Source organism: Mobula hypostoma, chromosome 2 (genome assembly GCF_963921235.1).
Source record: "Mobula hypostoma chromosome 2, sMobHyp1.1, whole genome shotgun sequence".
Taxonomy (NCBI): domain Eukaryota; kingdom Metazoa; phylum Chordata; class Chondrichthyes; order Myliobatiformes; family Myliobatidae; genus Mobula; species Mobula hypostoma.
In genome coordinates, this window is record NC_086098.1 from 239,860,284 (window position 1) to 239,884,166 (window position 23,883).

General features: G+C 45.1%; 1 protein-coding gene across 1 annotated transcript in view; it reads right to left on the reverse strand.

The window, feature by feature from the left end:
• The window catches only part of LOC134337351 (nuclear receptor ROR-alpha A-like), a 74,365-nt gene that overhangs the window by 18,559 nt on the left and 31,923 nt on the right, over positions 1-23,883 (reverse strand). The window contains exons 2-4 of the mRNA XM_063032279.1: positions 9,101-9,186; positions 8,694-8,835; positions 523-888 (exon numbers count right to left, since the gene is read on the reverse strand). Coding sequence (XP_062888349.1) covers positions 523-888; positions 8,694-8,835; positions 9,101-9,186 — 594 coding nt within the window. The remainder of the gene's footprint in view (positions 1-522; positions 889-8,693; positions 8,836-9,100; positions 9,187-23,883) is intronic.

Below are 23,883 nucleotides of genomic sequence, written 5' to 3' on the forward strand. Positions count from 1 at the left end.
GCCAGACTGGTTCAAGCTGATAGGAAGGTGACAGCAACTCAAATAGTCATGTGCTACAACAGTGGTGTGCAGAAGAGCATCTCTGAACGCACAACACATCGAACCTTGAAGTGGTTGGGCCACAGCAGCAAGAAGACCACAAACATACACATAGTGACCACTTTATTATGTACAGGAGAAACCTAATAAAGTGATCACTGACTGTTTTACAACACACACAAACACAGCCAAACGCAGTGATACACACACTCTGTTACTACAGATAGAATGATGCACAGGACCCGTGTGTATTCACTGTCACACAATATCCACGCATGCCCCCGTGGAGACTGACATTCTGGTCTCACACGCACACAAAACCTTCCAGCAGAGCGGAAACCTTGCCCCACAGGCTGAGGGAGTGGTAAGGTGATTGGGTGCAAATACGGTGATGGGCTGGAGTGGGTGGGACGGGGGGTAGGGGAGGTGTGTGTATGTGTGGGCAGAGTAAGCGGTCCCAAATGGGTGTGGCACCCCACTTACCCAGCTCTGAGCTAAGTACACCACCCTGGAGTCGCGGGAAGCCAGACCGGGTCAGGAAATCCGTTCCTCCTGCTGGCTTTACCTCCACCAGCTGCAGGCCAGGCTGAGGCAGTGGTGGCGGCTGTGGTACCTCTACTGGGCAGTAGGGATGACTTCTGACCTCAGGCACTCCAGTACCGGGGCCCTGTCCACTGGGGAAGTGGTCCTGGGTGAGCTTAGTCTGGCTCAGTGCACGAGCACCGGTGCTGTAGGCCATATCTGGAGCCTCAGGCTTGCTTGGCTGCCTCTCCTGTTCCATGCGATGCCTTTGAACCTCAGCGTGCAGGCTGTCTCGCTGTTTCTTGGACATGCGGCCAAACTTCACAGCTGGAAAGAATATGAAAAGGTTCCCAACTTTGTACAAATATCGCCAAAGCTGGCTGCGCACGTGAAGGCAAAAGAGAAGATCATCAGACCATACGACATAGAAAGAGAATCAGGTCATTCGGCCAAATGAGTCTGCTCCACCACTTGATTATGGCTGATTTATTATCCCTCTGCGGCCCAATCTTCTACCTTTTTCCCATAACCCTTGAGACCTTGACTAATCAAGAAATCACCTCCACATTAAAGATATTCAGTGCCTATAAAAAGTTTTCAACCCTTTGAAAGTTTTCATGTTTTAGTGTTTTACAACATTGAACCACTGTGGATTAAGGCTTCTTTGACACTGGTCAACAGAAAAGACTCGTCTCAAAACGAAAACAGATCTCTACAAAGTGATCTAAATTAATTACAAATATAAAACACAAAATAATTGATTGCATAAGTATTCACCTCCTTTAATATGACACACCATATCATCACTGGTACAGCCAATTGGTTTTAGAAGTCACATAATTAGTTAAATAGAGATCACTGTGTGCAGTCAAGGTGTTTCAATTGATCGTAGTAAAAATACACCTGTTTCTGGAAGGTCCAACTGATGGTGAGTCAGTATCCTGGCAAAAACTACACCATGAAGACAAAAGAACACTCCAAACAACTCTGCACAAAGGTTATTGAAAAGCACAGGTCAGGAGATGGATACAAGAACATTTCCAAGTCACGGAATATCCTTTGGAGTCAATCATTAAAAAATGGAAAGAATGTGGCGCAGCTGTAAATCTGCCTAGGGCAGGGTTGTCCTCAAAAACTGAGTGACCATGCAAGAAGGGGACTAGTGAGGGAGGCCACCAAGAGACCTGTGACAACTCTGGAGGAGTTACAAGCTTCAGTGGCTGAGATGGGAGAGACTGCGCATCCAACAGCTGTTGCCCAGGTACTTCACCAGACGCAGCTTTATGGGAAAGTGGTAAAGAAAAGGGCACTGTTGAAAAAAGCTCACATGAAATCTCAGCTAGATTTTGCCAGAAGGCATGTGGGAGAATCTGAAGTCAGCTGGAAGAGGGTTCAATAGTCTGATGAAACCAAAATTGAGCTTTTTGGCCATCAGATTGAACGTTATGTTTGGTGTAAGCCAAATACAGAACCTCATCAAAAACACATAATCCCTACGGTGAAGCACAGTGGTAGCTGCATCATGCTGTGGGGATGCTTCACTGCAGCAGGCCCTGGAAGGCTTGTGAAGGTAGAGGGTAAAATGAATGCAGCAAAATACAGGGAAATCCTGGAGGAAAATCTGATGCAGTCTGCAAGAGAACTGCGATTTGGGAGAAGATTTGTTTTCCAGCAAGACAATGACCTCCAAGCATAAAGTCAAAGCTACACAGGAATGGCTTAAAAACAACAAAGTTAATGTCTTAGAGTGACCAAATCAGAGACCGGACCTTGATCTGAGAATTTGTGACTGGACTGTTCACTCATGAACCCTATGCAATCTGACAGACCTTGTGCAGTTTTGTAAAGAAGAATGGGGAAAAACTGCAGTGTCCAGATGTGTAAAGCTGATAGAGATCTATCCACACAGATTCGAGGTTGTAATTGTTGCCAAAGATGCATCTACTAAATACTGACTTGAAGGGGGTGAATACTTACGCATTCAATTATTTTGTGTTTTATATTTGTAATTAACTTAGATCGCTTTGTAGAGATCTGTTTTCACTTTGGTACGAAGTAGTCTTTTTCTGTTGATCAGTGTCAAAAAAACCAAATTAAATCCACTGTGATTCAATCTCGTAGAACAATAAAACATGAACAACTCCGGGGGGGGGGGGGGCGGGCGGTGAATACTTTTTATAGGCACTGAATAATGACTTGGCTTCCACAGCTGTCTGTGGCAACAAATTCCACAGATTCAACACCCCCGGTTAAAGACATCTCTTTCCTAAAGGGACATCCTTCTGTTCTGAAGTTGGGCCCCCTGATGACCTACATCTGAACAGAGTAGGACAGGCATCAACTTTACCGAACATAAAAGGAGCCAATAAGTGTGCCAGATGAAGGATGAAATTCGTTGCCGCAGGTGTCTGGGTATGTTTAAGCCAGAAGTTGATAGATTCTTGATTGCTCAGGGCATGAAGGGATACAGGGAGAAGGCAGGAGATTGGAACTGAGAGGGAAAATGGATCAACTGTAATGAAGTGGTGGAGCAGACTCGATGGGCCAAGTGGCTGAATTCTGCTCCTATATCTTATGGTCTTGACCCAGAACGTATTGACTGTCCACATCCCTACATAGATGCTGCCTGATCCACAGCACTTTGTGTGTTGCTCCTGGTCCCACTGTAGGAGCAGTCCCCCTGTATAAAACATTCGTCAGATCTTTTATCAGGTACTGCATGCAGTTCTGAATCAGAAACATCTTTAATATCACTGGCATATGTTGTGAAACATGCATGCACTATTAGTCTTCAGACCATACCACTTGGGGACTTGGGCTAATAATGACAGTAGGCAGCCGTCGATCCCAGGGGTTCATGGATTTGCACCTCTGGTGGACTGTGTCCTCTCCAGGGCGGGAAGGTTCCCCCTCTCCATGTCATAGTCATAGTCATACTTTATTAATCCCGGGGGAAATTGGTTTTCGTTACAGTTGCTTCATAAATAATAAGTAGTAATAGAACCATCAATAGTTAAATAGTAATATGTAAATTATGCCACGAAATAAGTCCAGGACCAGCCTATTGGCTCAGGGTGTCTGACCCTCCAAGGGAGGAGTTGTAAAGTTTGATGGCCACAGGCAGGAATGACTTCCTACGACGCTCTGTGTTGCATCTCGGTGGAATGAGTCTCTGGCTGAATGTACTCCTGTGCCCACCCAGTACATTATGTAGTGGATGGGAGACATTGACCAAGATGGCATGCAACTTAGACAGCATCCTCTTTTCAGACACCACCGTGAGAGAGTCCAGTTCCATCCCCACAACATCACTGGCCTTACGAATGAGCTTGTTGATTCTGTTGGTGTCTGCTACCCTCACTGATGTAGTTCAAGGTAAAGGGCAAGCGTCGATACAGCTTGGCACCAGTGCTGTCGCACTGCCTTAGGGAACCCGGCTCTGGATTTCTTCCTCGGGGTTTACTCCCGAAGCCTCTCCCATGGGTGGGTATGGCCGCAAGGCAGCGGAGGTTTAAAATCAAAAGTTTCCTTCTCCTAGTCAGACTGCTGTCCAAGGCTGACGAGCCTCACCTGTCCGATGGGCTAATATTATTATTATTTTTTTTCTCTCAGCTCAAGCTGGTAAGACCTGAGTTATGGGCATAGCCAAGCATGCTCATTTGTCAATTGCTAGGAATCTTCAGACTACTCTAGTGGTGTTCAGCATTGTGGGCTCTTGAAGATTTATATAAATATTGCTGTGTAGTCCTAATTATTTAATGCTATTGTGTAGCGACTTTGGGATGATACCAGTTGAAGATATTACTAATTGGGACAATGTATACCCTGTTCATGTTCCATAGTCTTTCAATTTCCTCTTTAAATTTAGCGTATTTCTGATGTTTTTCACTTACTGATTTCTGTATATTATGTGTGTTTGAAATGGCTATATCTAATAAGAATGGTTATTAAGGATTGTTCTATCTGGAATAATGGATTAGTCATAAAATAATTTGTGGGACTCTGAGCCTAGAACTGGTCAGGCTTGTATTTATAGTAGGGTATGGTATCTTTTATGAGTTTGTATCTTAAAGCAATATTTTGGTGAATGTTGTTTGCCACTTGATTGTGCCTGTGTAAGTAATCAGATTGAGTTTAAATTGCTGCAGGATCCTGTAATGTGTTGGATTGTTTCTAGTTCTCTTGCCATTTTCTGCATTTATTAGCTTGAATTTGTTGGTCTTTTATTATGTATTGTTGATAATTTTTTGTGCTAACCACCTGGTCCTGTATTGCCACAAGGAACCCCTCTGTCTCTGGGGAGAGGTATCCAACTCTGTGCCAGGCTTCCTTGTTGACATCTAGTTTGCTAAGGTTATGGGGATGGGCTATGTGCTGCGTGTGATTGTATGTATTGTGTTTTGCACTTTGGCCCTGTTTCATTTTAGTGGTAAGGTGTGTGTGAGGTTGAATGACAATTAAACTTGACTTTAACTATTTCATATGTATATTCACACTGTCATTAGCAATCTTTTCCTCTATTATTATGTATTGCACTGTACTGCTGCTGCAAAGACAACAAGTTTCACGACATTTGCCAGCGATATTAAAGCTGATTCTGATCAGGCAGGCTGCTGTGTAACTTGGAGCCGAGCCTGCAGGTGGCGGTGTTTCCCCTGTATCCACTGCTCTTGGTGGAAGATGCTGAAAGGCGAGTAACTCCACTGTGCGGCAGCAGTAGATGAAGGGAGTATTTAGGGTAGTATGTATTCTCTGTATTTGACGACTTAGAGCTTCTCAATAGCTGCAATCTCCCTGGCGTGTGGGAAGTGTCCATCACACTCAAGACTGGTGACTTATAGATAGTAGAAAGGCCTTGGGGTGTCAGTGACTGCAAGATACCCTGAGCTGCTCTGGTAGCCCTGGCATCCTCAGTGATGCCATTAAAGGAGGAAAGGGAGGTCTATGGAGATGATTACAGTGTGCTGATCATGCAGCCAAAGCCAACAACACTAATAAAGGAGCAATGCAAATTGGAGATGATTGAGAAAAAACAAAGAAGATTCTGCAGATGCTGGAAATCTGGAGCAATACACACAAAATGCTAGATGAACTCAGCAGGTCTGGCAGCGTCTGTGGAAGGAAATGAACAATACCAAGGCACATATTCAGGAAATATTCGGTATTTATTAATTGTCATTTGGCATCCCACCCAACAACAAGGCTGTTTGACTGACATATCATTAACTTAAAGCACTGAAACAGACCCTTCAGCCCATCTATTCCATGCCAGCCTAGTCTTCTGCCTAGTTCCATCTATCTGCAACTGGGCCATAGCTCTACATATCTCTCTTATCCATGTACCTATCCAAACTTCTCTTAAAACATTTTGATATAAAAGGGAAATAAAATAGATTTATTGTGATATTACAGTAATGCCCTTTCCTATAATTGTAGAATTATAAACAAAGAAAGCAAGTCATAATTTTAAGGTGATTGGAGGAAAGTATAGGGGGATGTTGGAGGTAAGTTTTTTTTTATACAGAAAGTTGTGGGTATGTGGAATGCCCTGCCAGTAGAAGTACAGTATCGTGCAAACATCTTAGGCACATATATATAGCTAGGGTGTCATTTGTACATTTGACATTTGTACAGTACTGTATTTGTCAATGTGGAGTGGAGAGCGGGTTTGTAAATCTAGTAGGGGTAAAGGATACTAGGAATGGCGAGGATGCAGCGCCACAGGAGGGATGTGAGACAGGTGGCAGAGAGTGCAGACACACACAGCCCTGAGATACCAGGCAAGGTCATTTGATTTGAAACAATTGATCATTACAGAATGTCTCTCTGGTGTTCCTGCACCCTCCCCTTTTCCCAGCCATGATCCCCCTCTCTTTGCCCTCTTCCCAATCTCAGTTCACGATATCAGAATCAGGTGTATTATCACTCACTCATGTCATGACATGATTTTTTTTACATTGCAATACATAAAAGTTACTACAGTTCCTAGGCACCCTAGCTATATAGAGTTACAAAATACACGTGGACTAAGATGTTAACTGTCCTGTGCTATCACCAGTGGGATCATCAGTTGATCTGCCACCTGTCTTCAGGAGTTTCGGCCCGCTTATGATCAAGACTCCCTCGAGGTGGTGGGCCAGCAGTGCTAAAGCACCACCTCCCACTGGTGAGCTTAAAAACTTGGCATCTGCGTCTATCAGAGTTCTTGGTCACTTCCATCCAACAGACAGTCTGCTCTTCAGGTGTCTATGCAACTACTGAAGGGTTTGCAAGATGTGTATACACTGTCTGACTATCTGCCCCTCTGGACGTACTTGGTCCACACTCATGCTGCTTTGCTTTCTTCAACTCAACCAAACCAAACCTGTACTTTCCAACAGCGTAAATCATATTGCCCATCACTTCCAACTTTCTCTTTGATGTTCCCCTGAGAGTGCTCTCCAACATCATACTGATATCCTCATCAAATACACGGAAAGCCTTCTCATCTGCCATTGCTGGCCACTTGACCTTCCTCTTCTTCTCTACCTCCACACCACCGCCATCATGCGAAGGATCTACCTGGGTACTGTGGTCTGAAACCTGACCTGGATTATCTTTTGTCTGACCTGGAGTATGATGACTCTCTCCAGAGCGAATCACTGTGACTTGTGAATCAGTGGTTGAAAAGACCACATCATCTGTGCCTAAGACTTTAGCACAGTACTGTAGATACATTAGGGTTATTTAAGAGACCCTTAGACAGTCACATGATGATAGAAAAATGGAGGGCTATGGGGGAAGGGAAGGGTTAGCTTGGCCTTAGAGCAGGTTAAAGGGTTGAGCCATCATGGCCCAAAGAGCTTGTACTGTGCTGTAATGTTCTATGTTCTAACACCAGCTTTGCTCTCAATTGAGATGAAATTATCAATCAGATCTATGTCTAAATGGGTAATCTGTAATCTGTGTTCCTGTGGTAAGTATTAGCTGAGTCTAATAATGGGACCTTCTAAAAAGCATAGAGGTGAAAGTTTCTATTTGTATTTGGTTAGTGTTAATTATGGCAGCTTCAATACCCTTAAGTCTCTGTGCTCAGGAACCATTCTATTTTTGACATCCCAGACACTGGTGGTTCAGAATTCCGGGCTGACAAAGAACACAGAACATTACAACACAATACAGGCCCTTCAGCCCACAATGTTGTGCTGACCCTTTTATTTACCTTAAGATCAATCTAAACCTTCCCTCTTGCATCACCCTCCACTTTTCTATAATCTATGTGTCTATCCAAGAATCTGTTATATATCCATAATGTACCTGCCTCTACCACCACCCCTAGCAGTGTGTCCCACACACCCACCACTCTCTGTGTAAAAAAAATTACCTCTGATGTCCCCCCCCTATACTTTTCTCCAATCATCTAAAAATTAGGGCCCCTTATATTAGCTACTTCCACACTGGGAAAAAGTCTCTTGCTATCCACTTGATCTTTGCCTCTTGTACACCTCTATTAAGTCACCCCTCATCCTCCTTCACTCCAAAGAGAAAATTCCCCTCCGTACCCTCTCTGAAGTTCCACATCCTTCCTATATGAGGCAACCAGAACTGAACACAATACTCCAAGTGTGGTCTAAGTAGAGTTTTATCTACTTAGTGAACTCAGCCTTTTCTCCTTGGAGCGATGGAGGATGAGAGGTGACCCAATAGACGTGTATAAGATGATGAGAGGCACTGATCGTGTGGATAGTCAGAGGCTTTTTCCAAGGGCTGAAATGGTTGCCACAAAAGGACACAGGTTTGAGGTGCTGGGGAGTAGGTACAGAGGAGATGTCAGGGGTAAGTTTTTTACTCAGAGTGGTGAGTGCATGGAATGGGCTGCTGGCAATGATGGTGGAGGCGGATACTTTTGGATAGGTACATGGAGCTTAGAAAAATAGAGGGCTATGGGTAAGCCTAGTAATTTCTAAGGTAGGGACATGTTCAGCACAACTTTGTGGGCTGAAGGGTCTGTATTGTGCTGTAGGTTTTCTATGTTTCTATCTAGTGGAATATTCAAGTGTGTTAAGCATTTCTCATCACCACCTCCTTATGATAAAGGGCGTGAGATTCCCTGGGTCAGAGAGCCCACCCACACAAGACATCAGGTTCCTTACCGTCTCGGGACATGCCGAGCTCCAGGCACTTGTGCAGCCGGCAGTGCTGGCATCGGTTGCGGCTCGTGCGATCGATCGGACAGTTCTTCTGACGAGAGCAGGTGTACGAGACGCTGTTCTGCTGGCTTCTTCTAAAGAACCCCTGAGCAGCAAAGAGAAAGAACAAAATGAGACCACACTGTGGGCTGATAACCACCACAGCTGCGATGGTTATGCAGACACCTGCCCCAACTCGGGTGGTAAGCATTTAATAATGGCAGCTATAACACCCACAATCCTCTGCAATCCAGAAATCACTCCATCTTTGGCAGCCAGCAGTTGTGTGCAGGTACCGGCAGCTTTCCCTTCCCACCCTCCCTTCCCTTGGAGGGGTTGATCCCAAAGGTGAGTGTCTCCTCCATTCGTACCTTGCAGCCTTCACAAGTGATGACTCCATAATGGATTCCTGAGGATTTATCTCCACAGATTTTACACGGGATGATTTCAATTTGTGCTAAAACAGAGGAAAGAGGGGGGTTAACTGTGGATGGAAAAAAAAACTGCGCCATGACCATAGCCCCCATACCACTCCCACCCTTGTACCTAACCAAACTTCTCTTAAACGTTGCAATCAAACCTGTATCTACCACTCTCTGCCAGCAGCTTTCTTCCCCCCACCCCAGGTTCCCATTAAACATTTCACCTTTAACCCATGACCTTTCATTCTAATCTTACCCCACCTCAGTGGAAAAAGCCTGCTTGCATTTACACAATCTATATCCCTCATAATTTTGTACATCTCGATCAAATCCCCCCTCTATCTCCAGTACTCCAGGGAATAAAGTTCTAACTTATTCAACATTTCCCTATAACTCAGCTCAAGTGCTGGCAACATTCTTCACACATTGTACAGTAACCATGACTTCATAAACTCTGCTGGGGCGGCATTGCTTGAAGGGCTGAAGGGGCCTGTGCCTCGCTGTATTGCTAATTAAATAAGTGCACTTGGGCTACCAAGGGACCCACCCTTCCCAGAATCAATCCAAACATGGTACTTTGAATAAACACGATGAGAAAAGCAATGGCAATGTCACAGTTACAGAGACTGTGCAGTGCAGACAGACAAATAAAGTGCAAGGGCCACGACAAAATAGATTGGGAGATCAAGAGTTCATTTTTTCAGCACACGAGAGGTCTGTTCAACAGTCTGTTAACAGATCAAGTTCAAGTTAAATTGTCATTCAACCTTATACATGTATACAGCTCAATGAAACATTGTTCCAGGGCCAAGGTGCAAAAACACAGTGCATCCGGAAAGGTGGCATCATGTTCGGATGCAGCAGCCTCTCGGGACACCAACCAAAGGTGTTTTTGTCTGTTTCAAACATCTGTTTTTATGCTTGTAGGACAATGCTGGAAATTAAGATCCTCAGGTACTGCGTCTGCCTGAGCGAGCTGCTCGTTGTCAGAGGAGCTGGACTTGATGCAGACCATGATACTGCCTGCTACAGGAAGGCATTGGAAACTAACAGCAAGAGATGGTCTAAGATGTTTCTCTTGTGATCGCAAGACCCTGTTGGATGTTGATAATGTAAAATGGTGCAAGGCTGTTTCCCTTGTTTATTGGTGAGACAGATGCCCTCAGTTGCAGCGAGGACTAGGCCTTAAGCTGTGGGCTTGCCTATTGCAGCAGTGCAGGAGAGGAGACACCGGAGGCGGTGTAGCGCAGTGTCCATGCTGGGTTGGAGGCTGACCCCTCCCATCAGTTCTGTCCTCCTATGTTCACTCGGTGGAAAGACAAGCTGGGTTGCGCGTCTGTAGGCTGTTGAAAATTTGCTGATAACACCTATGCACCCTTAATTTACAGGATATGTCACTCAGGGACTTGGCTACATATATTTTTTGTGTGAGTGTACTATATGTTTACTTGTTATCTTATATTTGCTATATGTGCCTTGTGCTGTGTATGACTGTTGGTACTGTGTTTTGCTCCTTAGCTCTGGAGGAATGCTGTTTTGTTTGGCTCTATTCATGGATATTCAAGTATGGTTGAATGATAATTAAACTTGATACAGTCACACACAGCACATAGTTACAATAGCACATAATATTAGCACAAGTCTAATATGGCTCAAATATTGATGATGCATCAGATTCGCTGTTTCCCCTAAGCTGCATGGCTGCACAATAACTGAAACATTTCCGTGCACATAGCCTTTGTTGCCTTGCACCTGAAATTTTCTTTTATATAATGTTAATATAATTTTGAAATTATGCTGATATAATTCTGCAATCTATATCAACATAACTGTGAAATACCTTGTAATTGTGTTAATAAATATAAACCATAGATGTTCTAAATAATAAACGTACCACAGCCTTCACTTTGAAACATTTCAGAACTTCAACTTATTTACATTGTCAGTGTTTCAAGTTACAACACTGTTACAAATTGTAACAATACGGAATGGAAGTTGGTCGCTCATTGTTAAACCGCTGACACGGGCTAAATTTAAACATTTCTGAAACATGAAAGATTTTCTTTGTACTGTAAAATCAAACGTTATGTGATGTCAGATTTTATTCTAAATATTCATAGTATGCACGTTACAAAAACATTTAGAGTGCTGGGGCAGTTTCCAGGCCGTGTAAAAATTTCCTGCTCAGAGCAATGGTTGGTCTGTGCAGCTTTAAAAACTAAATTCAGGGATCGTTGATGGGATGTTGTACAAAAGTTTGCATCTTCTACCCAATGGGAAAGGAGAGAAGGGAGAGGCCTCCTTGATTATGTCGGCTGCTTTCCTAAGGAAGTGGGAAGTGTAGTCAAAGTCAGTAGATGGGAGCAATACACACAAAGTGCTGGAGAAACTCAGCATGTCAGACAACATCTATGAAGGGTAATAAACAGTTAACATTTCAGACCGAGACACTTCACCAGGACTGGAAAGAAAAAGGGTGCTTCTCATTTTTTTATTCTGGCCTATTTTGCTGTTTCTCCAGATCTAATGAAGGGCTCAGCCCAAAATGTTGACTGTTCCTTTCCCTTCATAGATTCTGCCTGGCTTGCTGAGTTTCTCCAGCAAATTGGTCCAGATATCCAGCATCTGCAGAATCTTGTGTTCCCATTTTGGCTTGAGTGATGGACTGGACTGCATTCACACCTCTGCAATTTCTTCTGGTCTTAGGCAGAGCAGATGTCATATCAAGTTATCATGCATTCTGTAAAGAGGCTTTCTACGGTGTATCTGTAAAAGTTGGTCAGAATCATTGAGGACATTTTCACTGTGTGTGTGAGTATGCTAACTCTGTGCGTGTGGTATTATAACTGAGAAGATTTGATATGTCTCCAAAAACACTCGAAAATTTCTACAGATATAGCACGGAGAGCATTCTAACTTGCTGCATCACTATCTAGCATGGGGGGAGGAAGGGGTACTGCACAGGATCGAAGCAAGCGGCAGAGGGTTGTAAACTTAGTCAACTCCATCACGAGCACTAGCCTCTGTAGTATCCAGGCCATCTTCAAGGAGCAATGCCTCAAAAAAGGTGATGTCCTTCATTAAGGACCCTATCACCCAACACATGCCCTCTTCTCATTGTTACCATCAAGAAGGAGGTACAGAAGCCGGAAGACACACTCAATGATTCAGGAACAGCTTCCTCCCCTCTGCCACGTGATTTCTGAATGGACATTGAACCCATGAACGCTACCTCATTATTTTTTAAATTTCTGTTTTTCCTCTACTTATTTAATTTACCTACTTAGTATATAGGTTTCCCCCACCATCCGAAGGTAGAGCGTTCCTATGAAATGGTTCGTAAGCCGGAATGTCATAAAGTGAAGAAGCAATTACCATTTATTTATATGGGGAAAATTTGTGAGCGTTTGCAAACCCAAAAAATAACCTACCAAATCATGCCAAATAACACATAAAACCTAAAATAAGAGTAACATATAGTAAAAGCAGGAATGATATGATAAATACACAGCCTATATAAAGTAGAAATACTTTTCTACAATCATTGCTGAACTGTCCACCATAGTGAAAATCTCGCACAAGTGCTCTCCGCAGAAACACTCTCTTCAGTAACCTTTAAGCTTATGAAGCTGCCAAATCATACCAAATAACACATAAAAATACACAGCCTATATAAAGTAGAAATAATGTAGTATCACTTTCTGGAATTGGGAAGACAGCGCCGAGCACACTGATGATGGTGAGTTAGGCTGAGTCGGAGGCTGGGGTGATGCAGTGGACCCCAACCTCCGGGCAGCGAACCGATACCGATCCGCGGAGAATGCAGCGGTCTAGCGATGGCCAAGATGCACCCAGCACATCTTTAAGAAAAAAGCCAAAATAAACAAGCTAATTAAATAGGTGCTGTCCAGCGCGTAAATGTCGGCCCAGATCAGAGGCGGTGCAATCAGCAATCACCTCTGATCTGGGCCGACATTTATGTGCCAGGCGGCACCTAATTAATTAGCTTGTTTATTTCGGCTTTTTTCTTAAAGATGTGCTGGGTGCGTTCTGGCTACCGCTGCATCCTCCGTGGCCCGATATCAGTCCACGGCCCGGGGATTGGGACCACTGGGGTGTCATCTCATCGTCATCTGTTTCCATCAAGGCAGGCAGGTCATCTTCTTCTATCTCGAAATGCTTAATTATGTCTAGTTTTATGCTAAGTGTAACACCCTTATGAGCTCCTTTAGGCTTTTCCGATACCTTTGAACTCATCTTGCTAATGGCTGCTCACAGGCACGTGTTTAAGCAAAGCCGGCTAGAATGCAGTTTCGGGGGAGAAGCTTGGCTGCTCGGAGCGCGCGCTGCCTTTTCTCGTAACAGTGAAAACACCTTCTGTTAGCGAAAACAGGTAACTAATGTAGGTCTTTCGTAACAGCGAGGTTTCGTAAAGCAAACGTTTGAAAAGCGGGGGATACCTGTATATACTTACTGTACTTCAAAGGTCGAATTTAATGTCAGAGAAAGTATACAATATATATCCTGAAATGCTTTTTCTTCGCAAACATTCACAAAAACAGGGAGGTGCCCCAAAGAATGAAAAACAGTTAAGTGTGAGAACCCCAAAGTCCCCCCAGTTCCCCCTTCCTGCGCATAGGCGGCAGCAAGAAACGACCCTCCTTCCCCCCACCAGCAAAAGAAAGCGTATCAGTATCATCACTGAGCCCAAGCGTGTGCTAAGCAATAGCAAAGACACAGACCAAAGTTACCCCAAAGGCTTTGAAATTCATCCGAAATTCGACAAACCACATGTTCTCTCTCTCCCTGGCAAGGGAGAGGGAGGTGTCCCCTATTTTCACAGCCAGTGAGAGATATAACAACAACCCACTGGTTTACGATGTTAAAAGTCCATTTCATCACAGTACTTCACAGTTCATTCTCTATTACTGTGTATTGCATTGTACTGCTGCCACAAATTCAACAAATTTCACGACATATGCCGGTGATAATAAATCTGATTCTGATTATAGCTGTGCATACACGTCATTATGATCCTGCTTTTGTGTGTCATTTTGTGGGGATGTATGAGAGAGAGGATTATTGTTCAAAAGTTTGGCAGTGTTTTAAGATCAAGATTGAAGATTCAAGATTGTTTAATGTCATTTCCAGTACACAAGTGTAAAGGGGAACAAAATAATTATTGTTCCGGATCCGATACAGCATAAAAAATAAATAAAGAGGTATTAAAAAGACAAGAAAGGATGTGGTGACATTGGAAAGGGTTCAAAGGAGGTTCACAGAAATGATTCCGGGATTGAAAGGCTTGTCATATGAGGAGCATTTCATGGCTCTGGGTCTGTACTCATTGGAATTCAGAAGAATGAGGGGGGGGAATCTTATTGAAACCTACCAAATGTTGAAGGGCCTTGATAAAGAGGATGTGGAGAGAATGTTTCCCATCAACACACATCAAAGTTGCTGGTGAACGCAGCAGGCCAGGCAGCATCTCTAGGAAGAGGTACAGTCGACGTTTCAGGCTGAGACCCTTCGTCACGAAGGGTCTCGGCCTGAAACGTCGACTGTACCTCTTCCTAGAGATGCTGCCTGGCCTGCTGCATTCACCAGCAACTTTGATGTGTGTTGCTTGAATTTCCAGCATCTGCAGAATTCCTGTTGTTTTAGAATGTTTCCTATGGTGGGGTAGTCTAAGACCAGAGGACACAGCCCCAGAATAGAATAAAATCCATTTAGAATGGAGATGAGGGGGAATTTCTTTAGCAAGAGAGGTGAATCTGTGGAATCTGTTACCAGGGGCAGCTGTGGAGGGCAAGTTATTGGGTATATTTATGGCAGACGATGATCAATTCTTGATTGAAGGGATATGGGGAGAAGGCAGGAGATTGGGGCTGAGAGGGAAGTGGATCAGCCATGACGAAATGATGGAGCAGACTTGATAGGCCAAATGGCCTAATCCTGCTTCTATATCTTATGGTCTTAGATAAAGAACACAGTAATAAAAAACAATGACATGAATACATAATATCATTTATATACATTGATTGTATGTCCATAAAGTGACACTAGGCTCAGGAGTGTCCGTATATAACGCGACTGACAGGAAACAATAAAGTAGTGGTATTTGGGGGTGTGGAGAGGTGGGTTGGTGGGTGTGCTGCATCATATTATTAAGTTCTATTTTATACAAATAACTGTAAATATATAATGTACTTTCTAGTTAAACCACTCTCCCTGCAATGAGCCAAACGCACACAAATGGGGTTAGCTGAGAACCTTGGTCGGTATGGACTAAATAGGCAGAAGGTCTGTTTTGGTGCTGTATGACTCTACGAGTAGTGATCATAATTCCAAAAATGTTCTCCCACTGAAATATTAGTCACCTGGCCAGGCTCATTTCCCAAAACAAAGTCCGGTATAGTCCCTTCTCAGAATCACAGACAGGTTTAATATCACTGACATGTGTCATGAAATTGATGTTTTGCAGCAGCAGTTCAGCGCAATACATAATAAAAACTATAAATTACAATAAGAAATATGTACAGTATATATAAAAATTAGATTAACTAAGTAGTGCAAAAAGAGAGGAAAAAATAGTGAGGTGGTATACATTCCCAAAAACTAATCAATAAGCTTCAAGACTTTGGCCTCAGTACCCCCTTGAGCAATTGGACCCTCGATTTCCTCTCTTGTAGACCTAGTCAGTTCAGATTGGCAACAATATCTCTTCCACAATATCCATCAGCCCAGGTACACCACAAGTCTCCCTGCTCTATTCACTTTACACTTAGGACTGTGTGGCTAAACACAGCTCCAATACTATCTTCAAGTTTGCTGACGACACCGCTGTTTTAGGCCATATCAAAGGTGGTGATGAATCAGCACATAGGAGGAAGATTAAAAGTCTGGCTGAGTGGTGCCACAATAACTAGCTCTTACTCTGTCAGCAAGACTAAGGAGCGGATTACTGACTTCAGCAGGAGGAGATTAGTGTGCAAACTTAAAGCACACGGTATTGGGGGTAAGGTATTGATGTGGATGGAGAATTGGTTAGCAGACAGGAAGCAAAGAGTGGGAATAAACGGGACCTTTTCAGAATGGCAGGCAGTGACTAGTGGGGTACCGCAAGGCTCAGTGCTGGGACCCCAGTTGTTTACAATATATATTAATGACTTGGATGAGGGAATTCAATGCAGCATCTCCAAGTTTGCGGATGACATGAAGCTGGGTGGCAGTGTTAGCTGTGAGGAGGATGCTAAGAGGATGCAGACTGACCTGGATAGGTTGGGTGAGTGGGCAAATTCATGGCAGATGCAATTTAATGTGGATAAATGTGAAGTTATCCACTTTGGTGGCAAAAATAGGAAAACAGATTATTATCTGAATGGTGGCCGATTAGGAAAAGGGGAGATGCAACGAGACCTGGGTGTCATTATACACCAGTCATTGAAAGTGGGCATGCAGGTACAGCAGCCGGTGAAAAAGGCGAATGGTATGCTGGCATTTATAGCGAGAGGATTCGAGTACAGGAGCAGGGAGGTACTACTGCAGTTGTACAAGGCCTTGGTGAGACCACACCTGGAGTATTGTGTGCAGTTTTGGTCCCCTAATCTGAGGAAAGACATCCTTGCCATAGAGGGAGTACAAAGAAGGTTCACCAGATTGATTCCCGGGATGGCAGGACTTTCATATGAAGAAAGACTGGATGAACTGGGCTTGTACTCGTTGGAATTTAGAAGATTGAGGGGGGATCTGATTGAAACGTATAAAATCCTAAAGGGATTGGACAGGCTAGATGCAGGAAGATTGTTCCTGATGTTGGGGAAGTCCAGAACAAGGGGTCACAGTTTGAGGATAAAGGGGAAGCCTTTTAGGACCGAGATTAGGAAAAACTTCTTCACACAGAGAGTGGTGAATCTGTGGAATTCTCTGCCACAGGAAACAGTTGAGGCCAGTTCATTGGCTATATTTAAGAGGGAGTTAGATATGGCTCTTGTGGCTACGGGGATCAGGGAGTCATGATCATAATAAATGGCGGTGCAGGCTCGAAGGGCCGAATGGCCTACTCCTGCACCTATTTTCTATGTTTCTATGTTTCTATGAAACCGGAGGTCCATGAACCAGTCCTCATTGAGAGATCAGAGATGGAGAGGGTCGGCAACTTTAAATTCCTTGGTGTTATCATTTCAGAAATGTCTTGGGCCCAGCATGCAAGTGCAATTACGAAGAAAGCGTGACAGCGTCCCTACTTCCTTAGAAGATCGCAGAGCTTTGGCATGACGTCAAAAACATTGACAAACTTCTACAGATGTTTGGTGGAGAGTATATTGACTGGGTGCATCACAGCATGGTATGGAAACACCAATGCCCTTGAATGGAAAATCTTACAAAAAGTAGTGGATATGGCCGAGTCCACCACGGGTAAAGTAAATCTTACAAAAGTAGTGGAGATGGTCCAGTTCATCAGAGGTAAAGCCCTCCCCACCACTGAGCTCATCCACATGGATTACTGTTTCAGGAAAGCAGCATCCATCATCAGGGACCCCCCACCACCCAGGTCATGCTTTCTTCTTGCTGCTGCCATCAGGAAGGTGGTACAGGATCTTCAGGGCCCACACCACCAGGCGCCCCTCAACTATGAGGCTCTTGAACTAAAGGGGATAACTTCACTCGCCCCATTACTGAAATATTCCCACAATCTAGGGTTCTTCCTCTTGTGTTCTCAATATTTATTTCTTATTTATTTATTATTATTATTTGTTTACTTTTGTATTTACATAATTTGGTGTCTTTTGCACGTTGGTTCTACGCCCAGTTGATTCTATAATGGTTATTGGATTTATTGAGTATGCCCGCAAGAAAACAAATGACATATATGTACTTTGATAATAAATTTACTTTGAACTCTTGAAACATGGGTTCATTGTCCGTTCAGAGATCTGATGGCAGAGGGGAAGAACCTGCTCCAAAAACATTGTGTATGTCTTCAGACTCTTGTACCTCCTTCCTGATGGTAGCAATGACAGAAGGGCATGATAGGGGTCCTTCATGATGGATGCTGCCTTTCTGGGGCATTGCCTTTTGAAAATGTCCTGGATTTGGATCATCAACATATTGTTTCAAGAAACCCCATCCCGCACTAAGGTAATCCCAGTCAATAGTGGGAAAGGAAAGTCACCCACTATGATAACCTTGTGTTATTCTGAAAGGCTGTTCAGAATCATAATCAGGTTTATTATCACTGTGCGACCTGAAATCAGTTGTTTTGTGACAGCAGTGCAGTGCATAAGTAAATGAGAATAAGTTACAATTAGAAGTATTAAAAACATGACAGTACAAAAAGAGAGTAGCATAGTGAGGTAGTGTTCAAGGGTTCATGGACCATTCAGAAATCTGATGGTGGAAGAGAAAAAATCCATTCCTAAAATGTCGAGTGTGGGTCTTCAGGCTCCAGTACCTCCTACGTGATGGTAGCAATGAGATGTTACTCTGGAATGTGGCAGTGGTGTAACATATCACTCTAGGTGTAACTTCTAAAGCTCCTGAATGTGAGAGTGACTTTTGCCCTGACCGTGGCAGTGACGGAATTTGGCATGTACTGACATTATGTTCCTACCACCATATTCTGGTGGCTGCCTGCATGCTCTGTGCTGAGATCTTGATCAAAGAGTTTTATAATACATCAGCAATTCTACCCTCTCTGCTCGATTACTCTTTAGTACCTGTGCGCAGGAAATCACAGGCACTTCCGTTCTAACATTTACCTCACAACTTATTGCAGGCAGGGCTGAAGCTAGGCCTGCTATCTCCCCCACAAGGGTGGGGGATGATGCTGTGGGGAAGACTGATCCCAATGACACTGTCCCTTCTCTTCCACCATAACAGCCTAAGGGAAAGAAGGGAGGAAGATGGAATAATTGGGGGGGGGGTGGAGAGAAAGGGAGGGAGGGAAGAAAGACAGAGGAGTCTAGGACCAGAGGTCATAGCCTCAGAATGGAAGGACAAAAATGAAGAGGTTTCTTTAGCCAGAGGGTGATGAATCTGTGAAATTCATTGCCATAGTCGGGTGTGGAGGCCAAGTCACTGAAAGCTGAAGTTGATAGGTTCTTGATTAGTAGGGGCATCAAAAGTTATGGAGTGAAGGCAGGAGAATAGGTTTGTGAGGTACAATAAATCAGCCATGATGGAATGGCAGAGCAGACTCAATGGTCTGAATGACTTAATTCTGCTCCTATGTCTTATGGTCTTATGGAAGGGAAACAGGAAGCAGAAAGGAGATGATAGGGGAGGGAGATGCTGAAAGGGAGACAGGGTGTGGGTAGAGAGGGAGACAGGAGAGGCCGGGAGAGGGGGATTCAGTAGATGACGGAGATAAGGAAAGTGGAGAGAAAGGGAGACTGGAGGGGGAGATGGAAGTGGGAGGGAGACAGGGAGAGGGATTCGATAGGGGAGGGAGACGGGATAGGGAGAGAGATGGCATGAGAGGAAGAAAGGGAAGGGGGCAGGACAGGGAGACAGGAAGGGGAGGGGGATTCCATGAGAGAGAGAGAGAGAGAGAGAGGGAGAGTGAGAGAGAGACAAGGGAGGTTGTGGGACTGGGAGAGACACAGTAGGGAAGGATGACAGGGGAGAGGAAGATGGGAGGGGAAAGGAGAGGGGGGAGGGAAGGCAAGAGAGGGAGGGAGACAGGGGATAGGGTGGGAGAGGAAGATGGGAAGCCAAGGGAGACAGGGGAGGGTGAGGGAGCCACGAGACAGGCAGCAGAAGGGAGATGGGAGGAGGAGGGATATGGCACGAGAGGGGAGATGAGGGGAGGGATATGACATGAGGGGAGATGAGGGGGAGGGATATGGCACAAGAGGGGAGATGGGGGGGGAGGGATGGGGTCTGAGAGGGGAGATGAGGGGGAGGGATATGGCACAAGAGGGGAGACGAGGGGGAGGGATATGGCATGAGAGGGAAGATGAGGGGGAGGGATATGGCATGAGGGGAGATGAGGGGGAGGGATATGGCACAAGAGGGATGAGAGGGAGGGATGGGGTATGAGAGGGGAGATGAGGTGGAGGGATATGGCACAAGAGGGGAGATGAGGGGGAGGGATATGGCATGAGAGGGAAGATGAGGGGGAGGGATATGGCATGAGGGGAGATGAGGGGGAGGGATGGGGTATGAGAGGGGAGGTGAGGGAGAGGGATATGGCACAAGAGGGGAGATGAGGGGGAAGGATATGGCACGAGGGGAGATAAGGGGGAGGGATATGGCATGAGAGGGGAGATGAGGGAGAGGGATATGGCATAAGAGGGGAGATGAGGGGGAGGGATATGGCACGAGAGGGGAGATGGGGGGCAGGAGGGAGAGGGAGATAATAGTGGGGGGCTGAAAGAGATCAGAAAGAAGAGTGGGGGCAGAGAGACAGAAAGACAGAGGGAGAGTGATTTATGTAGAGAGTGAGAATGCTATCATATTGAGGTGATCGGGACTAAAGGGACTGCACAGGGACTTTTGCACCATTTACTGTTAGTTAACAGATTTGCATAAATTCAAGTTTGAGAATGGTGTGATTCATCAGCAAAAACAGCCGAAGTTTGTCATGGCTTCAGGTACGGGCCCACATACACTGATCTTCTCTCAGGTACTGACTCTCCCTTGAGAACAGGCCCACGTATACTGGCCTTCCCTTGGGAAATGGGTTCCCACACATACCACAGCTGCCTTTCACTGGGCTGCAAGTCTCACTGGAACACGGAGTTCAGTGAGACCTGTGTCGACACACATTGATGACCCGAAGTTTATTTTGGCCACCTCAGGAGAGCAGCGCACTACAGTATCAGGGCTAGATCTCTTGTGTTGGAGTCCCACCCACTCAACCCTCTTACTCAGACATGAGAGGACAGCTCAGTGAACTGCAGTCTGCATGGTGAGGTAGGGGGAGGGCGAATGAACCACAGAAACAGGGAGTCAGCTACAATAGTACTCAGACAGAAAGTCTGGAGGGGTTGAGGAGACAGGCAGACTAAATGGCCTCTTGATTATTGTCCTTTAACCGATATAAGGTCCGAAATACGGTGTTATTGTCACATATACAAGTACGGTGAGCTACAAGTAGAATGAAAAAATTACTAACATCCAACACACAGAATATAAATTATAAATATATTCTACAAAGAATTATACCATTCAGTGGAAAAAAACTCAGCCAAAGCAAGACCTCAGTGCAAAATAAAACGAAGACACACTTGAAGACAAATCCATGGTAATTCAAGAGGTGGACTGTGGTGTTCCATTGCTGAGGTAGTGTTAGGGTTAACAGGTCAGTTCAGGTCCCTTGCAGAGGAAGGCTATGCTAAAGGGGGAAGAGGGTGATAGATATTCAGGGACAGAGAGAAAGAGGAGACAGATTGAGAGAGAAATGGAGAATGAGGAGACAATGAGAGAGGAATAGAGAGAATGAGAAGAGACAGAAAGCCAATGAGACAGGAAAAGGTAGAGAGAGAAGGTGGAGAGAAAAAAGGCAGAGAGGGAGAGAGAGAAAGAGAGAGAGACTGGGGGAAGTAAAGAGAACAGGAAAGGTAGAGAGAAAGAGAGAGAAAAGGCCCTGCGAGAGAGAGAAAGAAACAAAGGAGAGGAAATGAGGAAATGAGTAAGCAAAGAAAGAAAGAGAGAGCAGGATGGAAGACTGAAAGAATAAAGGAGAGTAAGAGAGAAAGAAGTCAGAGCGTGTAACACCAACAAACTATGGTTAGTATGTAATCACGGTTAGATACAGCGGTGTAGCAGCCTGCTGTTGTTTTGGGACATCCTGAAGGTATGTCAGAAGAGCTGGCCTTTCTTAGAAAAGTGAGATTCAGAGAGATAAAGAATCGGTGAGATCAGTAGATTTGAGTAAGCAGAGATATGGAGAGTGCAAGAAAGTGAAAGAGATGAAGAGAGAAAGCAAGAGAGAAGAACAGGAGGGGGACAGAGCAAGTGAGGAGAAGAGGTGGGAAAGAGAAACAGAGGGAGATGGGATCATAAAGAGACGGAAGGAGATAGAAGGAAGAATGAAAGAGTGAAAGAACGGGGAGAGGTGTGTACGTAGGGTGAGGGAGGGGATAGTTCAAGAAAGGTGGGAAGAGAAGGTGAGAGAGAAAAAGAGGAAAAGATAGTGAAGGAGAGAGATGAAAGAAGAGTGATGAAAAAGAGCAGAACAGGACAGACAATGTCAGGAAGAGAAGGGGAGATGGGTTTGGAAAGATAGGAAGGAAAGGATAGGAATGGGACAGAGGGACAGAGCGGGGAGAAACAGGAATAGAGCGATGTGAGAAATGGGATAGCGGGAGGAGACGAGCACAGATAGAGTGAGAGGTGGAATGCAGATAGAGTGAGGGAGGTTAAAGAGAGACAGGAAAAGATAGAGGGATGGGAGTAAAAGGATGGTGATAGAGGGAGGGAGAGAACAATGAGTGTGAGGCAGGAGTGTTCAATACTCGTATTTCAAATCCTTTTGAAGATTGTGATATGGGCGGGACTGAGGGTGGTCTGTAGGGCTGAGGTAGCATAAGGAGTGGGGTAGGCCTAATGCAGAGGCAGGGGAGAGGGGCTGGGGTTGCAGGGACTCTGAGTGAACTTCCTCTCAGGGCAGCAGGCTTACATGCTGCCTCCTCAGCCTGCGTTTGATCGCTGTTGACATTACTGAATGTAATCCCTTGGGGGCCTTTGGTTAACACATTTGACCAAGCAGCCACCACAGAGCTGCTCTCAGAGCAAGAACCTGAAGTGCCTCCCACAGAAACCAAAGTGTTAAATGTCAGGACTTTGAAAAGCTTTGTCCTCACTGTGAATCTGGCCCTTCACCGAGGACCCAGAGCAGCCCCCTGCCAGAGTGCGAGGAGTGCAGGAGTAGGGGGAAAGTGAGAGTAACAGAAACAAATAAGCACAGAACAAAGAGTGAGTATTATATACCCCCACCCTCAATCCCTACACACCCCCATTGACCCCAACCCCTACACACACCCATTCTCCTCAAACACTACACCCCCATTCTCAACACCTACACCCCCATTCTCCTCAATCCCTACACCCCCATTCTCAACACCTACACCCCATTCTCCTCAATCCCTACACCCCCATTCTCAACACCTACACCCCATTCTCCTCAATCCCTACACCCCTACTCTCAACCCCTGTACCACCAATCTCCTCAATCCCTACACACCCCCATTCTCCTCAAACACTACACACCCCCATTCTCAACGCCTACACCCCCATTCTCCTCAATCCCTACACACCCCCATTCACACCAACCCCTACACACCCCCATTCTCCTCAATCCCTACATCTCCATTCTCAACACCTACACCCCATTCTCCTCAATCCCTACACACCCCCATTCTCCTCAAACACTACACCCCCATTCTCAACACCTACACCCCCATTCTCCTCAATCCCTATACCCCCATTCTCAACACCTACACCCCCATTCTCCTCAATCTCTACACCCCCATTCTCCTCAATCCCTACACCTCCATTCTCCTCAATCCCTACACATCCTCATTCTCCTCAAAAACTACACCCCCATTCTCAACCCCTGTACTACCAATCTCCTCGATCCCTACACACCCCCATTCACACCAACCCCTACACACCCCCATTCTCCTCAATCCCTACATCTCCATTCTCCTCAACCCCTAAACACCCCCATTCTCCTCAATCCCTACACCCCAATCTCCCTCAACCCCTACACACCCTATTCTCCT